The sequence below is a fragment of the Protopterus annectens genome, chromosome 9.part0 (genome assembly GCF_019279795.1).
Source record: "Protopterus annectens isolate FY-2018-M chromosome 9.part0, PAN1.0, whole genome shotgun sequence".
NCBI lineage: Eukaryota > Metazoa > Chordata > Ceratodontiformes > Protopteridae > Protopterus > Protopterus annectens.
The window spans coordinates 840,765,926-840,787,318 of NC_056743.1; the positions used below are offsets into that span (position 1 = coordinate 840,765,926).

The 21,393-nt window shown below is 39.0% G+C and overlaps 1 protein-coding gene across 1 annotated transcript in view; it reads left to right on the forward strand.

Moving 5' to 3' along the window:
- The window catches only part of PHF1 (PHD finger protein 1), a 2,051,426-nt gene that overhangs the window by 1,205,761 nt on the left and 824,272 nt on the right, over positions 1-21,393 (forward strand). The window contains exons 10-11 of the mRNA XM_044083522.1: positions 405-472; positions 13,368-13,523. Coding sequence (XP_043939457.1) covers positions 405-472; positions 13,368-13,523 — 224 coding nt within the window. The remainder of the gene's footprint in view (positions 1-404; positions 473-13,367; positions 13,524-21,393) is intronic.

Here is a 21,393-nt window from a genome sequence, read left to right on the forward strand (position 1 = left end):
AGGCACCATGTTGAGATTTTTTATGACTGATAAGAATTTGTTGTGTCTCATTTTGTGTTCTTCTGTTGTGAAGTCCTGTTTTTGCCTTTTATACTGTGTAGTTGTAAATGACAGCCACGTTTTTGTCAACAGGAAAGTTTAATTATTTCACACCTTTTAGCAAAATGGAGAGTTATGAAAGGTTTCAGTCATCATTTTTAACTTTCCGGTATCTTCCGGGAATTCTTTTCCTTTGCATTTTATATTTATTTGAGAATCATTTCATATCTTCATCATCCTTTATTATCTGAAATTATGTTACCCTGTAGAATAGTACCTATTTTTTGTGTCTTAGTTTCATAATCCCTTTTTGTACATAATTATTTTTGCTTTGCATCATTAATGGTAACATTGTTTAATTTCAGCTTTCAGATACACCAAAGTCAGAACGGTATGACCTGCTGCTGGACGTTTTAAATAGACGAGTAGACAGGTATGAAACCCTCTGTCAGTCATTTGTCATCATTGTTATTACTGAATTGTTATGTTTGTACATAGTAGTGGTTTGTACGTGGTATTTAAATGTTAGGGAAAAGTAATTTGGAAGAAAGACTTGTTTATTATCTTTGATAGAGTGTGTGTTCCAGAAGGGCTAATGTTAGGGCAGACAGACCAAAGGGGTTGTTATTTAGTATCTTTAATAGAGTGTGTGTTCCAGAAAGGCTGATGTTAAGGCAGACAGACCAAAGAGGTTGTTGTTTAGTATCTTTAATAGAGTGTGTGTTCCAGAAAGGCTGATGTTAGGGCAGACAAACCAAAGGGGTGAAATCAGTCACCACACATGGATGGAACCTGTATCACTGGAGCTAGTGAGTATCTACATTGAGGCACTGCATATCATATTGTGTCTCTGAGAGGTTATGGTATATGGGACCAGGCATTAATATCAGTGTAAGAATTTTGTCAGATACAAAGGGTCCGATAACACCAGCACTGAACAATGTGTAGGGTATGTGAGATGTGGTGATGTATAAGAACCAGGTATCACTAACTTCATGAGTACTGCATCAGGCCAGTGTGACGGTGAAGTAATAGTTCTTGGTATCACTGTCAGAGTGCGCTATTTGTAAGAATAGTGAGATACTAGGTAATGAATATAGGACTGACTGTCTTGAGCAATTTGTTTATTGTCTAGGCCATTGAGATGTTGAGGTGTACGTAGACATGTAGCACCTTTAGGGCTAGTGAGATGCTAAGGTATATAAATCCTGACTTTTGTTTGAATAGAGAGTGCTATGTAAGGCTATTACATTTTTGAATATACAGGGCTGAATATCATTTGCAAGAATGAACAGTGAGTGGGGTAGTGAATTTTAGAAAACATAGCGCCATGTAACATCTGCAGTTCCTGTATTAAGTAGGCCCAGTGAAATGTTGGAAGTACATGGGACAGAATATCATCTAAATAGTGATTGCTATATAGAGCCATTTCACCATTGGGATATTAAAGATAGAATATCAGTTGCATAATGAATAGTAATGTAGGACCAGTCATCTAGTGCGATGCACAGGGCTTAGGTTCACTTGCAAGGTGATTTTTTTGTAGGGTCATTGAAATTTTGGTATACATAGGGATATTTACTGTAACAGAATGAAGGGATGAGAAGTGTGTGGCCTGGGGACGTATGTATTTGAAGCCAGGCATCTTTTCTATATGAAGCAATTTTATCCTTTTTTAATTTCTCCAAATCTTTTGGGTTTCTAATACCATGATGTGAACGAACCCCATTCCTAAGTCAAAGTACGGTAAAAGTTCATGAAATTGGTATTGTTTTAATATTTGATGTTAGCCAAAAGTGCTCTTCACAGCATCCGCAATGTGCCCAGTAATGACTCCTGCTGCAATTCTTACGGGGTTACATGGATTGGTAACATATCTAGATACAATTCTAGATTCTTTTTATAAGACCCATTGCTCCTACTACTATTGGAACTGTCTGGGTATCGTTCTTCCACATTGCTCTCATTTCTGCCTGCAGATCCTGATATTTTAGGACTTTGTGTCTCTCTGTACGCAAGACACTGTAGTCACTGGGTGTAACAATTGCAATGATCAATGCTACTTTTGTCTTCTTTTCTTGGACCATCATATGTGGTTTTCTAGCATCTATATTTTGAACTGTTGGTAATGGGTGATCCCATGTGATACAAACTTCATCATTTTCTATGATGCTTTATGGCTCATGTTTCCAATGTTTTTCAGCCACTTCAGTACCATAGTGTTTGCACAATCCCCAGCGCAACAGTCTTTCCACATTATTATGCCTTTCAGTATACAGTCCTTCTGCCATTATAGTATGTCATAACTAGCAATGAGGTGTGCGACTGTTTCCAGTTCACTTTTACAAAACCTACCATTTGTCTGTTTCTCCCGCATGTTCAATGGACTTTGTAAACCAACGTGTACATAGCCCACAATCTATGGCTGCCAATGTTAACTTTTCATCTCTTGAATTCGCCTGTCCTTAACCATTCCTGCATTCGTTCCTGATCAAAATGAGGTTCTTCCAGAAGTTTTCTATACTTGCAGCTATATTTATGCTTTTTTCACATTTCTTACCTTCTCATTTGGTCCTTCACCTTATAGTCTTTCTTTTGTTTTTTTGGCACATTCAGTTGCTGCCTGATTTTTATCTACTTCTAGTTTAATTTCCATTCATGCTTGATGCCAATATGCTTCTGCTAGATTAAGCAGAGAAGTCATCTTAGATTTATTCTCCTCGTTTCAAAACTTTCACTACATTGGGTCTTGTGAGATCAGAAGATATGTGTGAAGTCCCACGATTGCAGATCTATACATGTAATCAATTTCAAGTGAGGCCCATCCCTCCTTCGGAACTGCGAATATATAATCTTGGTATACACTGATTTTTGTAAATCATTTGGTGAGCATGAAGGGATGGCCGCAGTGGTGCAGCAGTTAGCGTTGTCACCTCACAGCAAGAGGTTCTCCCATTCGATTCTTGGCTAGAGCACCTTCTGTGTGGAGTCTGCATGTCCTCCCCACTGTTGAGTGACGTTAAAGACATGCAGGTAGGTGTGAGCGTGAATGGGTGTGCCTTCTTTGAAGGTTGGGCGTCAGGCTGGCAACTCGACACCGTAAAAATCCACTGCCAGTCATTAGCGGACCGGAGTTCCACTGTGGTGACCCCTAACGGGGAAAAGCCAAAAGACATTACTATTTGGTGAGCATGAAGCATCCTTCTTTTTTTCCTTTCTACTCTAGCCAACACATTTTGGGGCCAGTCAATCACTCCAAAACTGTAAGGACAGGAAGAGCAAATTGGTTTATAGCTTGGATTTTGTTCCTAGATGTCAATGCTGTTTTCAGGATAAATTTAAGTCTTATGAAGTATTCCTTACTAAGTTTTTTTTCGCATTTGTTCATATTTTATTGTTGATCCTTCATCAGTTCCCAAATATTTATACACTCCCTCTTCCAAACTGATGTTTTCCTGGTGCTGCAGTTTTCCTGCTTTAAAGGTTGCTTTTGCACACTTATCAAGACCAAATGACATTCTTATATCATCTGAAAAAGTTTTGACAACCTGCAGCTGTGCTTTCATTTCATCATCTGATGAGCTATACAGTTTTAAATCATTGACAATGAGAAGATGAGAAGTCTTTACATTTTGTTGTTTTCTAGGAGCCAAATTGTAGCCATGGCCTGAGCCTATTAAATAAACAGCTTAATGGATTAATGGCAAGGCAGAATAGCAGTGGTGACAGAGTCACCCTGGAATATTCCCCTTGGAATTTTTATCCCTGGGATAATGATCTGTCCTTTTTCATAGCTTAATTGCAAAGTGGTCTGCCACTGTTTCATGGTCACTGCAATGTAGTCGATCAGTATAGGGTATATCTTACAGATTTTTAAGCACTCTTTTATCCATGAATGTGGGATACTATCAAATGCTTTTTATAGTCAATCCATGCCATACTTCAATTCTTCCCCTTTTTACAGTTCTCCAGTATGACTTTATTTAACAACAAATGATCCTTTGTTCCGTATGATTTTCTTTTATTGTCCTTTTGTTCTACTGCCATAATTGAGTTTTCTTTTAAATGACTATAAACTCTTATCGGCATCAGTTACTGTGTATAGTTTATACGTCATCAGAAGGGAAGTTATTGGTCTGTAATTTTTAGGGTAGCTTGCAGGTTCACTCTTAATTAAGTAGGAGCATTGTTTTGCCGGCTGTTAGCCAGATTGGTGTCTGTTCGGAGTTCACATATAAATAGTTCTTGCTCATGGCTAAACTTCATGCAAAGATGTTAATACTTTTAACCAAAAGTTAGGTACTGCATCTGGGCCTGGGGTTTTCCAATTAGAGGTTTTTCTTAACTTTGTTTCCATGTCTCTGGCTGTTACTTCATCCCATTTCATGTCCTGCACCTTAAAATTTCTTATTCTTTCTTTTACTTCTTCTATCCATTTAGCATATTTGTTATGTTCCACAGGATCTTCAAAGATACTTCTCTAAAATGTATCTATTTCCTCTTTTTTTTGTCGGTCTTTAAATTCCATTTACCTTGTTTCCCAATTCCCTATAAAATCTTTTTTGGGTCATCAATAAATTACTTATTTTGTACTTTTTCTTTATATTTATCTGTGTGCCTTATAAGTTTTTCTGCCTGTGCTGAAATTTTTAGTTTGTTGTTTGCAATAGTGCATGATAGATCCTGGTCTGTTCTAATACCATGTATTGCTTTTATCACATCTGTCTTTCTTAGTATTTTTGTTTATCTATTCCCTCTTCTATAGCCTTCTAACAGTGACACTTCTCGTCTTAATTGCTTTATAATTTCTCTATTTGATATTTCCATGATGGTATTCGGTTTCTCCCTTTCCTTTCCCTCAGTACCCTGTGTTCTTGTGTTAGAACTTTTATCAGTTATTAATTTAGCAGCACAGTAATATATCCTGTTTACTTCTGTTATATCACATGGATCTCTATGGACAGTCCTAATTACTACATTCATTTGCTTTATCAGACTTCTGACGTTTTAGGTTTTATTGGCCTTCTGCAGTCTATTTCTGTCATTGATCTTAATATATCTATCCGTGTCTATTAAACTAAGCAACTCTTCTGTTAGCTCATTTTCTTCCAAACTGAGGGCACATCCCTTGTTTTCCATTTCCTGTGGGCATTCTGTAGAAAGGTCTATAGCATCTTCCTGTGGCTTGTTCTTTTCAATTTCATCTTGTGCCATCCGTTGCTTTGTCATGTGGGAACTTACTAGCCTATCACTCCTCAACATTGACTGCATCAGAGTTTCCACAGTTTCCTGTTCCTTTCCTTGCTGTTTAGCTTCAAGTGAACATTTATACTGGTTTCCTGTGGAAGGCTCCAAAATATCTTGATATGGCACCTGGCCAGTTGCTTTGTGTTTCTCTGTTTTCCCCTTAATTTGGATATCCATTGCACTATCCTGTTGTGGTGCTTTCTGCTTTCAATTTTCTACACTGAATCCTTCATTTTGCAGGTACTGCATAACCTCAGTTTCTATTTCTTTAACTTCTCCATTACTAATCTCCTTTTCTTCTTCTTTTCCTCTTTGTCTTCTTATTTTCTGTATTGTAAAGTTTTCCATGTCCGGATTCCTTTGCCTGTATTTTTCTTCAAATATGGTGCTGCTCTTTTTGTATTGGTTAGTTTTGCTTTTTCCTTTGCATAAATATTACACCATATTAAATCTCCTTTTCTTTCCCATGTCCATATTTCTTCTTCAGGTGTCTCCTGATCTTCCTGCTTCTCCTTATTTTGGGGACTCACTGTATCATGCTGTATGTAACCTGTGTTAGACCTTCTACACCAAATCCTTCACTTCGCAGGCACTCCATAACCTCAACTTCTATTTTTTTTTTAATTTCTACTTTACTAATCTTCTTTTCTACTTTCCATCTTTGTGATATTTTTTTTTTTATTGTGAAATTTTCCATATCCAGATGCCTTTGCCTGTATTTCTCTTCGAATATCTTTGGGGCTGCCTTCTTTATATTGATTAATTTGTGTTTCTCCTTTGCATAAATATTGCACCATATCAAATCTCTCTTTCTTTCCAATGGCCATATTTCTTTTTTACACTTTTCAAATATCTCTAGGTTTTGTTGTTTATATGTTCTCACTTCCCCAGATGCTTCTTTTTCCAAACAGATCAAAGTTTCTTGATCTATATATGTTTTTTCACAAATCTATTGTATTAATGAACGCAAATTTTAATTTGAATCTTCTGACAGTGTTTCTTATGGAAGTATTTTTCTTTTGTCTAATTTCTGTCTTAATCATTTTGTATATCTTGTGTCTGGAAATTCTGGGCTTTTTGCATAATAGTGACAATACATAATTTATTTCTTATCCTCAGTAGTCCACTCTATCGTCTTTATGGCTCTTCTTTGGCCTATCAGTTTTTGTGGACTGCGACTTCCTTCTACAACAGCAGGGGGCATCCTCCCCCTGGGCCTGGCCTGGCTCCATTGTAGGAATATTTCCGTATTTTGAGGATTCAACACTGTCATTTTTTCCAGTCCTGGCACCAGTGCACCTACCAGGATTGGGTACTTTTTTATCCTAGGTCTTGTGCACCCCGCTATCTGTTAATTTTTGTCCAACTTCTGTCCATGATATATGCTATATAAATACAATGTATATAGCAGTGTCGCCTTAGTGGGATTTTGTGAAAACGGGGTCCACCTCACAAAGGTTCTCACCAAGACTTGAGGATGAATTCATTTTCAGCACTACTACTCTCCTTTGCCTGCTGACTTTTCATCTCTCCATTCTGTAGGACCGTGTAAATACTGGGATAGAGAAGACCATCTATCATGAGCTAGGTGTGAATTGTGTAGGGCCAGAGGGAAACTGAGGTATATAAGGCACACATGAACTACAGACTGAGAACTGTGTAGAGTCAGTGAGTTGTTCTCTGGCAGCACAGAAGATTAAGGCTGTGAGCACTGTTAACAGGCTACTTTCCATTGTATGGAGTTTGATTCCCTTGGTCCTCATTTGCCTACTGTGTGACCTTGAGCAAGTCATTTAACTAAATAGTACTTCGGGAGAATTGAGAATTTGGGCTCCTTAACCTGGACTGCATTAGTAACAACTTATAACCTATGGTTACCTAAAGCTGTCTGTCATATGCATAGTGTTGTGAAGAGTTAGTGAGACAGTGGGGCTCCAAAAAACAGTGCATTGTCAGTAATACATACAAGTATATTGAACAAAGTGAGACTTTGAAATGAATGTGACTGTGACTGTTTTTTTTTACTTGTGGATTTAAGTATGCATGATCGGATATCACTGGTGAAATTAGAACTGTGTAGAGACAGCAAAATATTGTGATATAGGGAAAGTATCCTCGACAAAGTGAGCATTCTGTATAGCTAAATGGCTAATTAAGTTGCTACGTGTGGTCATGTATCACCTAAGGACATGGTTTCTAGTCTGAGATGTTAATTTACATAGGACTGCTGTCTCCTGCAGAGTGAGTGTTATGTAAACCATTAAGATGCTGGTGTTAATTGAGATGGGTTATCAGTAGCACTTAGCATTTGCTAATGCTGTTCAGATACTTGTGAATACTAGGTTGCATAACATGTGCAAAATCAATATTTAATGCGACTAGTAGAATGCTTCAGGCATAAGATCAGGTTACCACAGACAAAATAAACATTATATAGGGCCAGTGAGATACTGGAATCCGTTATACAGTGAGCATTATGTAAGGCCATTGTGATGCTGGAGTGCACCTCGCCATACATCACCATCCTTGTAAATTTTTGCTGCAGCCATTGAAATGAGGAGTATGTTGAGAATATTGGGCCATGTGAGGCCAGCAGTGAACATTGTGTAAGTATGGTGAGATGTTGAGGTACATGAGGACAAGTAGCACCAGTGGAGTCAGTGCTGTACAGAAAGCATGACTTGCTGGTACATAGGCTAAAGTATAATATAAGTAAATGTTGTGTAGTGCGTGAGATGGTATATCCGTGTAGCTGTTTGCATTGTATGTGTGCCATGAGATTTGTACGGCCATGTGCATCAGCCATGAGAATTGCTTAGGAGTAGTTGAGATGCTGTGTTGTTGGGTGCTTCTCATTGATGAGGATTCTGCACAATTATTGAGATGTTCAGCCTCCTAGCATTATATATTCTTTACTTAAGGTGCACTATCTAGGGCAAGTACAGTATTCTGATAAATTGCAAAGTGATCACTGTAGGACCTTTGAGAAGTTGGGGTACAGAGTGCATAGTGAGTGTTATGTAAACCATTAAGATGTTGGTGTTAATGTGTAAGTTTTCTGTAAGGCTCACAAAGCATTGGGTGCAGCAGGGACTAGAATTCCCTGGTGGACCAGACTTCAACGAGTAGGATACACCATCCATAGCAATACTACTCCTTGGTTCTGGGACTCATACTTCAAATGCTGTCATTTATAACAACAATATGATCACACTTTCATCATTGGAGAGATTAGGCTTGACTGGCTTATGGGCTAAATTTTGTTTTTTGCCTAGCCCCATACCCACAGGTTTTTACAGATAAATTCCATTTTTGTTTCCTTGGCACTCTTGAAATGCCTCATAGTTGTTTGCTGTCCTATTCATGGATGCTGGTCTCCACTTATTACCAGTAGGTAACTCAGTGACCTATATATTCCTTTGCCCAGCTCCTAATGGAAGAGCCAGTCTCCTGCCTGGCTTGCTGCCCGCCCAAGAGTTATGCTGCTACTACATCCAAAGCCAGAAGCAGTGCAGCTAGATATCCTAGCACTGTACTGGGAGAACGGCTTCCATAAGGAATGTTGACATGCTTGGTGAAACATCAGTACTGCCATTACAGAGAGCATTGTATTTGCCGTGTGTAATGTTGCAGTGCACAGAGCTGGGAGTCATCGGCAGCAGGTGTATTGTATCCAGGTGTAATGTATAGATTCAGCATTGTGTGTCATGTGAGATGTTGGGATGCCAGGCCACCAGCACAATGATTATTATCTAAGGTCATTAATAAGCAGAGGAACAAAGAGATGTCTATAATTTTGGAGAACATCTAGCTGAGTATCATGAAGGACACTGGTTGCATAGGTCTTGATGTCACAAGCAGAGTGAGCAGTGTGTAAGACATTGAGATGTTAGGGTACATGGTATTCAGGTTATTCACTTGCAGAATCTGAAAGGTGGTGATGCCACTTTTCATAATGCTGGGGAACCCCCATCTTGGCAGTTTCCCCTGTTCTAGAAACAACATAACCGGATGAACTTTCATTGGCTTTTCATAAACAAGCAGTTAAGAATGTAACCAGTCTTGCATGGGAGTTGTGAAAAATTAATGTGCTTCCCAATCAGCTAAATAAGACAAAGATGTAAACATTTCTCAGTGAAACATCACTAGAAAATAAGCTAACTATTTTGATTTCTTTCTTTTTTTCAGTAAAATAGATGTAGATAACAGTCTTCTGTCTTGCTAGAAAAGAATAGCCACATGTGGAATAAGTATGGGATCATTTTGATGAAAGCAAGGATGAGTGAGAAACAGATGTCAGTCAGTCTGCAATGCAGTAATGGCTAACAACCCAGGTGTATTTCTAAACTCAGGTCCTTATTGTGATAAGTCGCTTCCTTGTTTTATACTAGTAGCCATGCACTGTCTCCATTTTCTTTTCATTTGTAATAATGTATGGTATATGTTACTGTAAGAGATAATTGAGTAAGGAGCATGTGAGCCAAAGCATCCATGTCTAAAGTAAAAAGACAAGACCTGTATAAAGAGACAGTACTGAGTTTTCCTTAACCTGTGCATATTTTTCAGATTTGTGTCTGGTAAGGAGATTAAGAAGAAAAAGTGTTTGTTTGGTCTTCTGGATAGAGCTCCCGCCTTTGCCACCAAACAGTATTTCACTGAATCATGCATTGCAGATGTTAACCAGCCCAAGAGCAGGTAAGACTTTGATTAAACAGCTGTCCTAGCTGTGGGTTTAATTCCTCATTGAGTTCGTGGAGCACACAGCCGGGGACACCATCAGGTCCCATGGATGCTGTGTTTTTGCTTTGGAGAGAGCAGTTCTCACTTGGGCTGGAGATGTTTGGGGGCTGAAATCGTTTGGTATAGATATCTCTCCTTTTGGGGGAGGGAGAAGGTTGCACTGAACCTGTCAGCCAGTATGTTGGCAATGTCTGTAGGATCAGTAATCTTCACATCATTTTGAACTAGTTCTGAGCATATCTGGGAGTTTCCTCCTAGGTTTCTAACATAGCTAAAGAAGGCCTTATGATTGTCTTTTGAGTCTTTAGCTATTTTTCTCTCGAAATTTGCTTTGGATGATTTTATGAGAGCTCTTAGTTTTTTACTTATATTGATCAAGGGTGTCTTACCTTTTAAGGATTTTGCTCTATCTTGTAGTAGCTTCCTCCTTTTGTTGTAGAGTTTATTTATGGCTGGGGTCCACCAGACTGGACGCTTGCCTTTGGTACAAAGAGTCTTTGTTTTGCTTGGGATTGCCTTATCCATGCAGTCCTGCAGGTGCTGGTAGAAGGCATTTGTAAGTGATTCAGCGCTTGAGTACTGTTTTTCCATGGCTCGGGGCCTTAAAGGAGACCACACTAGTCTTTAGAAGTGTGAAGTCGGCTTTTGAGAAGTTCTTTACTGTGGTCTTTTTTATTTCAGGTGGGGGTGCGATGAAGACCTCCAGCGAGATTAGTTTGTGATCTGATCTCACCAGTGAGGGGTATACTTCCGGTGTTGAACATTGTGCTCCCATGTTCGTGATGATGAGATCAAGTATGTTATCTCCTCTTGTGGGGATGGTGACTAGTTGTTCCATGGCATTTGAGTTTATGAATTCCAGGAACTTTTGGGCTAGGGTGTTTGGGCTTGAGTAGTGTTCCCAGTCTATATTAGGGTAATTGAAGTCACCTAGTATGTATCACCTAAGGACATGGTTTCTAGTCTGAGATGTTAATTTACATAGGACTGCTGTCTCCTGCAGAGTGAGTGTTATGTAAACCATTAAGATGCTGGTGTTAATTGAGATGGGTTATCAGTAGCACTTAGCATTGGCTAATGCTGTTCAGATACTTGTGAATACTAGGTTGCATAACATGTGCAAAATCAATATTTAATGCGACTAGTAGAATGCTTCAGGCATAATATCAGGTTACCACAGACAAAATAAACATTATATAGGGCCAGTGAGATACTGGAATCCGTTATACAGTGAGCATTATGTAAGGCCATTGTGATGCTGGAGTGCACCTCGCCATACATCACCATCCTTGTAAATTTTTGCTGCAGCCATTGAAATGAGGAGTATGTTGAGAATATTGGGCCATGTGAGGCCAGCAGTGAACATTGTGTAAGTATGGTGAGATGTTGAGGTACATGAGGACAAGTAGCACCAGTGGAGTCAGTGCTGTACAGAAAGCATGACTTGCTGGTACATAGGCTAAAGTATAATATAAGTAAATGTTGTGTAGTGCGTGAGATGGTATATCCGTGTAGCTGTTTGCATTGTATGTGTGCCATGAGATTTGTACGGCCATGTGCATCAGCCATGAGAATTGCTTAGGAGTAGTTGAGATGCTGTGTTGTTGGGTGCGAAGCTTCTTCTCATTGATGAGGATTCTGCACAATTATTGAGATGTTCAGCCTCCTAGCATTATATATTCTTTACTTAAGGTGCACTATCTAGGGCAAGTACAGTATTCTGATAAATTGCAAAGTGATCACTGTGTAGGACCTTTGAGAAGTTGGGGTACAGAGTGCATAGTGAGTGTTATGTAAACCATTAAGATGTTGGTGTTAATGTGTAAGTTTTCTGTAAGGCTCACAAAGCATTGGGTGCAGCAGGGACTAGAATTCCCTGGTGGACCAGACTTCAACGAGTAGGATACACCATCCATAGCAATACTACTCCTTGGTTCTGGGACTCATACTTCAAATGCTGTCATTTATAACAACAATATGATCACACTTTCATCATTGGAGAGATGAGGCTTGACTGGCTTATGGGCTAAATTTTGTTTTTTGCCTAGCCCCATACCCACAGGTTTTTACAGATAAATTCCATTTTTGTTTCCTTGGCACTCTTGAAATGCCTCATAGTTGTTTGCTGTCCTATTCATGGATGCTGGTCTCCACTTATTACCAGTAGGTAACTCAGTGACCTATATATTCCTTTGCCCAGCTCCTAATGGAAGAGCCAGTCTCCTGCCTGGCTTGCTGCCCACCCAAGAGTTATGCTGCTACTACATCCAAAGCCAGAAGCAGTGCAGCTAGATATCCTAGCACTGTACTGGGAGAACGGCTTCCATAAGGAATGTTGACATGCTTGGTGAAACATCAGTACTGCCATTACAGAGAGCATTGTATTTGCCGTGTGTAATGTTGCAGTGCACAGAGCTGGGAGTCATCGGCAGCAGGTGTATTGTATCCAGGTGTAATGTATAGATTCAGCATTGTGTGTCATGTGAGATGTTGGGATGCCAGGCCACCAGCACAATGATTATTATCTAAGGTCATTAATAAGCAGAGGAACAAAGAGATGTCTATAATTTTGGAGAACATCTAGCTGAGTATCATGAAGGACACTGGTTGCATAGGTCTTGATGTCACAAGCAGAGTGAGCAGTGTGTAAGACATTGAGATGTTAGGGTACATGGTATTCAGGTTATTCACTTGCAGAATCTGAAAGGTGGTGATGCCACTTTTCATAATGCTGAGGAACCCCCATCTTGGCAGTTTCCCCTGTTCTAGAAACAACATAACCGGATGAACTTTCATTGGCTTTTCATAAACAAGCAGTTAAGAATGTAACCAGTCTTGCATGGGAGTTGTGAAAAATTAATGTGCTTCCCAATCAGCTAAATAAGACAAAGATGTAAACATTTCTCAGTGAAACATCACTAGAAAATAAGCTAACTATTTTGATTTCTTTCTTTTTTTCAGTAAAATAGATGTAGATAACAGTCTTCTGTCTTGCTAGAAAAGAATAGCCACATGTGGAATAAGTATGGGATCATTTTGATGAAAGCAAGGATGAGTGAGAAACAGATGTCAGTCAGTCTGCAATGCAGTAATGGCTAACAACCCAGGTGTATTTCTAAACTCAGGTCCTTATTGTGATAAGTCGCTTCCTTGTTTTATACTAGTAGCCATGCACTGTCTCCATTTTCTTTTCATTTGTAATAATGTATGGTATATGTTACTGTAAGAGATAATTGAGTAAGGAGCATGTGAGCCAAAGCATCCATGTCTAAAGTAAAAAGACAAGACCTGTATAAAGAGACAGTACTGAGTTTTCCCCTTAACCTGTGCATATTTTTCAGATTTGTGTCTGGTAAGGAGATTAAGAAGAAAAAGTGTTTGTTTGGTCTTCTGGATAGAGCTCCCGCCCCTTTGCCACCAAACAGTATTTTACGGAATCATGCATTGCAGATGTTAACCAGCCCAAGAGCAGGTCTTTCTTTTAGTGGAGAGAAAAGGTAAGGATTAAGAAGTTTAAAGAGAATTTTACAGCATGCATTGATGGTTTTTCAAGGAACACCTTTATCCACAGACATCAGAAGTTTCCTCAGAGAGTTTAAAGGAATTATTGCTTCTTAAAACTAGAATGAACTACCTTGAGAGAGGTTGTCATGGGTAACAGGTTGGGTTCTAACTGGTTGAAGTTATTTTGACCTTAATTTTCCTAAAGTCTGGAGAGCAGCACACCATGATTCATATGTCAAATATGTACATAAGTGTTGATGTATGTGTGTAGGTATATATGCACATAAATACGTGTGTGTGTGTTTGTGTGTCTGCGTGTATGTATACAGGGATCAGGCAATATCAGGGCTAGTGTTCCAGCAGCCATTATTTGTTCCTCCCTTATGTCCTTTTCCTTCTCCTGCTTTCTGACCATTGAGACACTTCCTGTCAGATTCAAGCCCATTTGTACCCTGGAGATTAGGGTTCTTCCCTCAAATCCCTTAGGATGAGGGCCATCCAGAGGGACCATCATTTGGGCAAACATTGGGGAGTTTGTTACTCTCACATCCCAGCAGAGAGAGAGAGTATTTAGTATGAAAGCCCTAATCCCCTTCCCTTGGTAGTGATGCAGGTACCTGCATCCCTTTAGGGACTGACTATGCTCTGTATCAGTCCCCAAGTGGTGTAACATGTAGCTGACAAGGGCTGCCATCGTCATCTTGGATGTTTATACCCATGTTGTTGCCCCTACAGTGACCCCTGCTGTCAGATAGTGGTTGGGTCAAGAGATGTGGAATGAGCCAGTGAGTTCCTACCCTTCCCTCAGAAATAGTAATGCCAATTCTCCCAGCTGCACCATCAAATGCCAAGCTACTATTCACACTCTGGTCACCTAGATCGTAATCAAGGCTTTAACCCTGTACACCAGCAGTGCAACATTTCCAGTAGCCTTCTGCAGAAATATTCCATCCGTGAAACTGCAGTTTGTCCTTACTTTACATCTTCTCCATAAAATGCAATTTAAATATCCAGTCCAAAGCAAAGGCATACTTTGAAATTGTTTTGAACCATGTAGAAAGTAAGATGGTGCTTCCACCTCCCTTATTTAATTAATAGCTTGGTCTCATACCCAGCAGTTAAGACTGAGACCAGGAAAAGGATAGATAAAATTTAGTGCAGCTGTATAAGGAACACAAAAGAGCAGTAGACATTCTGTATGCTTTTTTGTGGTCTGAATAGTCGCACTCACCTTTTATGTCTCTTCTTTCTTCTTATCTGTTTTCATGTTTGTATTTTGTACAGTAGTTTTCTGTGAGTAGTTAAAATGAACAGCCTGTGGCCTCCCGTTGATGTGTGGAGGCCTGGTATGTATCTGGCTAATTATGCAGATTGTGTTCAGGGAATTTGGTTTTACATTACATTTCAGCATGCTAAGGATTCATTCAGGGTAGCTTAACGCATTCACCCTGTAGCTGTTTCTGACACAGCTTTTTTAGGTTGTGGTCAAGCCATGCCTGGTCTACTTCATTTTGAGCTGTACACCTTGTTGCTCAGATTGTTGGACTTTGCCCTATGTAAGCTTGGTTTATCAACCTGAGCCAGTTGATTTTGCCCCTTTGGCCCATTTTCTGTCCCATTTTGTTACACTGTTTCTTTCGTGGTCCACTTTAATATATTGCATTCTTCTGACCCAGTTGTTTTGACAACTGTCTTGGAGCTCACTTTTATTAAATTGCCTCTTTTTGTCATCTTTAAAGGCTGACATCTTTTGAATCCAGATTTCTTCCAACTCAGTTCTGTTGAAGTTTAAATTTCCTCCCAAGTCTATTTTGTTAATTTTTCTCTTGTAATTCATTTTATCAAGTTGCTGCTTTGTAGCCATGTGTTAATGTGTCCACTTTTTAATCAGTTTGACTGTCTGCTTTATTTATTCTTCTTCTTCTTCTTATTATTATTATTATTATTATTAATTTTGTTATTATTTATTGACATTTCAGTGTAGTGGAACATTGTGAGACAGTTTCAGGTCTTTTGGGGATATTCATGAAGATACAACAAAGGCAATAGCTGTAAACTATGTACTTACACACAGATTGGTTCAGTACTTAAGAGTATGGATTAAAAAGGATTATGTTGTGGCAGCTAAGGATATGTGGGAAGAGATTAAATAAAAGATAATGCAAAAACTGAGCAATTGGAAGCTCTGTTTTATGGATATGGATCCAACTCCAAAGAACATCAAAACTTTTGTTGTAACAAAGCTTTTGGATAAAATTCTTCATCAGTGTTAATACATTTCAAAACCGGTTGTATCAAATTTATATTCAGTTTAAAAGAACATATGAACACAGCCAGCTAATAAAACCATAAAATCAATTAACTCAATGTAAAAACATTTTCCACTTAAAGAATCCTTTCTTTTATAACAATTGTAAAATCTAATGAGACTTACTTTGTTTCTTAACTAAAATTACTAACCATATTGTTGAGCCCTGGTTGTGAGTCTGCTCTTAATCTAACTATCCAAGCATATTCTTTATTTTCCAGCACATTATTCAAATCACCACCCCTTATCTGTTTTTCTACTGTTTCCATCACTCTAAACTTAAAACCATGTTCAGTTCCCTTTTTCTATAGTGTGTTTACTCAATGCATTTGTATCAATTTGTCTACGGATGTAAACGTGGTACAACCAGTTTTGAAATGTATTAATACTGATGAAGGATTTTACCCAAACGCTTTGTTACAATAAAAGTTTTGACGTTCTTTGGAGTTGGATTAGTTTTGTATATTTCATCTGTGGGTAACTTCTTGTTTATCACTGCTTCAACTATTATTTTACTATTAGTAGATTATGGATATGGATAGCAGAGTATAAGCAGTCAAAATGTTTTTAGTTCCCTTAATTTTATAGACAGGTCAGGCATATTTTTATCAACCAGAGGAGAAGTTGTGGATAGCAGTTAAGAAAGAGCTGAAGGATTTTATCTGAGAGGGGTGACGTCAAGAGTCAAGTGGGATAAGCTGATGCTTTCAATAGAACAAGGTGGCTTGGGATTACCTGATTTGAAGGGGTATTTCAGAGCAGGTCTATATCACCACATCGAATGATGATAAGTTTGAATGCTCTTTGTCCGAAAGCCTAAACAGCGAACTCACGGAACAGCGATTTTTCTTCCCATTGAAGGGCTTTCGGACTTTTTGGTTCGAACAAAGGGCGTTCAAACTTATCACCATTCGATGTGGTGATATAGACCCTTTCAGAGCTACTCTGTTAAGGCTCCTATACATAGCACAAGCAGAAAGCTATAATTCAAAGTGGAAAGGGAAGGAAACAGGGGGAAGCTCAAGACACAAGGAAAGACTTGGATTTTGGATGCAGATCCTTAAGGAGAATAACAATAACATACAGAATATTATATTCATAAAGTAGCAGAAAGTATTCTAAGAACTAAGCCACCACAAGAATGGAGAAAGGAGATTCTGCCGATAGGAATCACTGCAGTTAGGGATACAGACAGGCAGAGGGAACTGGAATTTACTGGAGAAAACTGTCACAGGAACCAAGGTATTGGGAGCAAATAATTAGAGAGGGAAAGGTAATAGAATGGGAGGAGCTAAGAATTTATTTGGACTGCATGCTAGAGATTGCCCTCCCTATCAAGCATTGATATCGGATCGGAGTATATGGAAAGAGAGGGGAACTAGAGGGATCCTTAGCAAAAGACCAGCACTGGTAGAGTTTTTAGTAGAATCTAGAACAGAAGCTGCTGTTGAAAAGGGGATAATTAGTAGAGCATATAGAATATTGCAAGATAACTATAAGAATCAGAGGAGGTTAGAAAGGATTGGGAAGAGAAATTAGATAAGCAAATCCCAAAGAAACAATGGAGGGATATATGTCTGTCTCCCAAAGTCTAGAAGATTTAGGATCTTTGCTTGGAGAGTTTACATAGGTATTTTTATACCGCAAGTAGACGCCAAAGAATATTTCCTCAGGTAGATAGCAGATTTGGAGGTGTGTTTGGGAAGAAAAAGGGAATTGGGAACATATTTTTTTGGGAGTGTAATGAGTTGGCAGACTTAAAAAATTCCCTGCAGACTACTCGATCAGAAGTACTGGGTGAGAAAATTGGTATAACTAAGGAAGTGATTTTTTGAGCTATGATACTGAATTGCCCGGACATAGTAAAGTCTTGCTGATTATAATTACTGTGGCTGCCACAAAAAGCAGTTGCTAGAAAGTGGAAATGAAAGTCTAAACTGTACTAGAAGCAGTGAATATATTAACAGAGATAAAAAAATGGCAATGGGATCTTTAGGAAAGGACAGGTACAAATAGCAGAAAAAATGGGAATTGTGGGAACAATACTTGCAAAATAACATTTTGGAGGAGGAATGAGGTTTAAAAGAAGGCAGGATTTGAATGAGCTATATAATGTTTGACAATAACTGGATAGAGTATAAGAAATATATAATGTTTACAAATAAAAATATGTCAATTTGGTTTGTTGTCATTTAAATAAATGTATGATTGCCTGGGTCATAAATGATAATTTAGTAAGAGTGTTTCTTGTTTTTTAAAAAAAAGGAATTTTATTCCAAGTTCTAACTACACTTGGAATGGAGACTAACCCGAGGAGCACTTTGTGGTTTGTAGATGGTAAGCAGTTGTTTATTATTTGATTGAAGAGGACAATTTGGAAGATAGTGCTGGAGTAGGGGTCTTATTGCTGAGCAAGAGGATGGGATATGGATGATTTTATGGGTTAAGGTGAGCTGAATGTAAGATAAGTGGTGAGGAAGCTCGAGCCAGTTAAGTGTTTTAGTGCTAAACAGTGGTGGGTCCAGTAAGGTTTATTGCAAGTGAATCTGACAACTGTGTTATAGCACTGTTTAAGTTTAGAACTAAGTGAGGCTTGTAGGTTGGTCGTGATATGGGGCTCCATATAGGAGAGATGGTAAAATGTATATGGTAGCTAGAGTTACCTTGGCAGAGCTGTAAGGAATTTCTTTACTCTGTGTAGGGTGGCTGGTTTTTGGTGCTTTTTTTTGGATGCTGCTGTGGATATGTAAATTGAATTTAAGATTGTTGTCAGCTGTCATGCCAAGTACTTTTTATGTGGGGTAACTTTAGTTATAGTATTATTTAAGGAAGAAATGTTAGTTTTTTTTTTTTTCATGGAAATGGAATTTTGGAAAAAAGAAAAGTCATTTAGTTTTTGTGGGGTTTAGTATCAGGTGAGTACCCTGAAGGCAACTTTCAACACAGTTAAAGGCTTCTTGAGTAATTTTGTGAAGTAGTTTTTAGGTTGTCAGAAATTTATATTATGGTCAAATCATTGGCATATTATATGAGGGAAGCTTGCTGAGAGGATTTACATAAATTGTTAGTGAATATATTAGTGTAGAGGGCCAAGAATGGAGCCCTGTGGCACACCGGTTTTTGCAGGAAAGAAGGGAGAAAAAGTGTTAAGCCATTTAACATAGTGGGATCTACTTGGTTAAGTAGTTGTTAAACCATAGTAGTATGGGTTGTTCTAGCCAGAGGGACGACAGTCGGTAGAGGAGTTTTTGGTGAAAGACTAGATCAGAAGCTTTGGAGAGATCAAGGAATACAGAGCAAGTTTGCCTTCTTCTCTGACTTTGTTAATAGTATCTGTGCAAGTTAATGAGGCAGTGGTAGTGCTATGGGTGGGTCTTAAAACCATGCTGTGTAGTTTCTCCTGAAGAACATGTTAAAGAAGTTGTTTGTGAATACACTTCCCAGAATTTTTGACAAAGGGGGATATTAAGGTGATAGGTCTGAAATATATATAAATTCGATGATGTTCTACTCTATGTGTGTGTGGGGGGTGATGAATTTTTTACATAGATAAGGAATATATGTTTCCTTGATAGATCTATTAATTAGAAGAGACACAAGATAGGCTACGGAACTGGCAGCCAACTTGAAGTATTCTGCTGGGAGACATCTACTGAAGGAAAACAGTGTTTTAGTTTAAGTAGTAGTGATTTGATTTAGGAGTTTGGGATGCGTTTTAGAGAGATGTAAGATGTGATCTGATGATGATAATCTTCATTCATTCCCTACATGTGGGTTCGGAACCAATCGTCGGTTCCGACTCAGCTGTTTACCAAGCCTGTGCCAGCCAGAAAACTCTCGAGCTAAGCTTTACCCATAGTGCCCTTCTGCATGTTACCTTAGATCTCGTTTGCCGCGTAAGAAACAAGACGTGCCAGACAGTCTCTCGGCTAAGTGTTCATTTTGTTGATAGTTTCAGAGGAATTTTCTTCCTTTAAGTCTTTCTTATAAAAGTCTTTGTTTTTTGGTTGTACCCTTTTCGCTAGTGCCCTATTTTCAACATTACTTCTCTTTTTTTCTGCCAGTTGGTAACTCTTCTACCATTGTTGGTACCTTCCCTTACCCGATTGGGTAGTCTTTCGTACCATAGTTGGTACTCCCTCTGTTCTTTCTTTTCTTACACCTGAGATTGTACTGCTTTTATTATTATTGTTATATTTACTAATTTTGGATTGTGTGTTTTTCGCATCTATATCATGTTATCGAAAGTTTACTACATCAAATCACTAAAGGTCAGCCTCTAGTGATCGATGTAGTAAAACATCAAATAACGTTAAAAAAAAAACAAACAAAAATAAAAAATAACTAGCGTAGGCAGGGGGCAAGCCCCCCTGCACCCCCCACGTGGGGAGCTGCACCCCCAACACCCCCCCACTTAAATATTCCAACTCCGAGACCGCACTACATTGAGATAAATGGAAATCTCCCCCTACGGAGATTTCCGTTTACCTGCACAATGTTCTGCACTTTTGATGTTGTGCTGCCGACAATATCAGCTTCGATATTGTCTGCTTTCGATATCGTGAAGTAGACCCTGTTTTTCCTGTTTGAGAATTCTTATAGTGGAAAACATGATAGAAAAGAAAATGAATACTGGTTTTAAAAGATGTGACAAATGTGACAGAAAAATGCCTAATGTAGGCAGTCTTATGTTTACTGTTTAGGCATTTCTCATTTATTGGAGAAACCGCTTTGTGATATTTGTAGGACTTTCAGCTCCCGCACTCTTGCGGAATGCAAAAATAAACTGATGCTTGCTGGTTTACTAAAATCTCTCTTTTCGGAGGTGATCTCTGAGATGGAGACTTCACCCCCTCCGAGGAAAGATGATAAAAAGAGAAGTAAGTCTCTTCCAGCGTCTTCTCACAAGTCGAAATCATCGGAACCAAAGCCTAAGGTTCCTGAGTTGTCGCACAAGGAGTCTTCGGTTCTGAGACCGAAATCCTCTGCTCCGATCTTGGCTCCAAAAGAAACAATTCCATCGACACCGTCTGTTCCTTTGACATCGGGTGTTTCGTCTGCTCCGATCTCTGCTACTGCACCATTAACTTTGCCTGTGGCACCGACCACATCGTCTGCTCCAGTTTCTTCATCTGCTCAACCTTCGGCACCGACAACCATCACGAAAACTGCCTTGGCTCCGACACATCTCTCTGTGCCTATAGTCACTTCGAACCAGTGTTTTCCCTTCCTGAGCTTCATAGCGGTCTTTCGATCTTAGCTCAGAGAGATGATTTTTTCCCCAGGACCAGTTACTCCCCGTCGGTGGACTCCTTCTATGGACAGCAGTATAGTCCTTTCCTTGAATGTCCAGTTTCACTGTCGGGGTTATCTACTCGTTCCTCAAAGAGCCTGTCTGAGTTAAATATAGTGAGACTGGTAGACTAGCTATTGATGGCCAGAGGTATTTCTCCTCCTCAGAAACCTTCCCTCCCTCTCAGAGCTGAGGGCCCTGCTTCAAGGACTCAACAGTATTTTCCTCCTCCAACTTCTTTGCAGGTTTTGGAAGTTTTGTC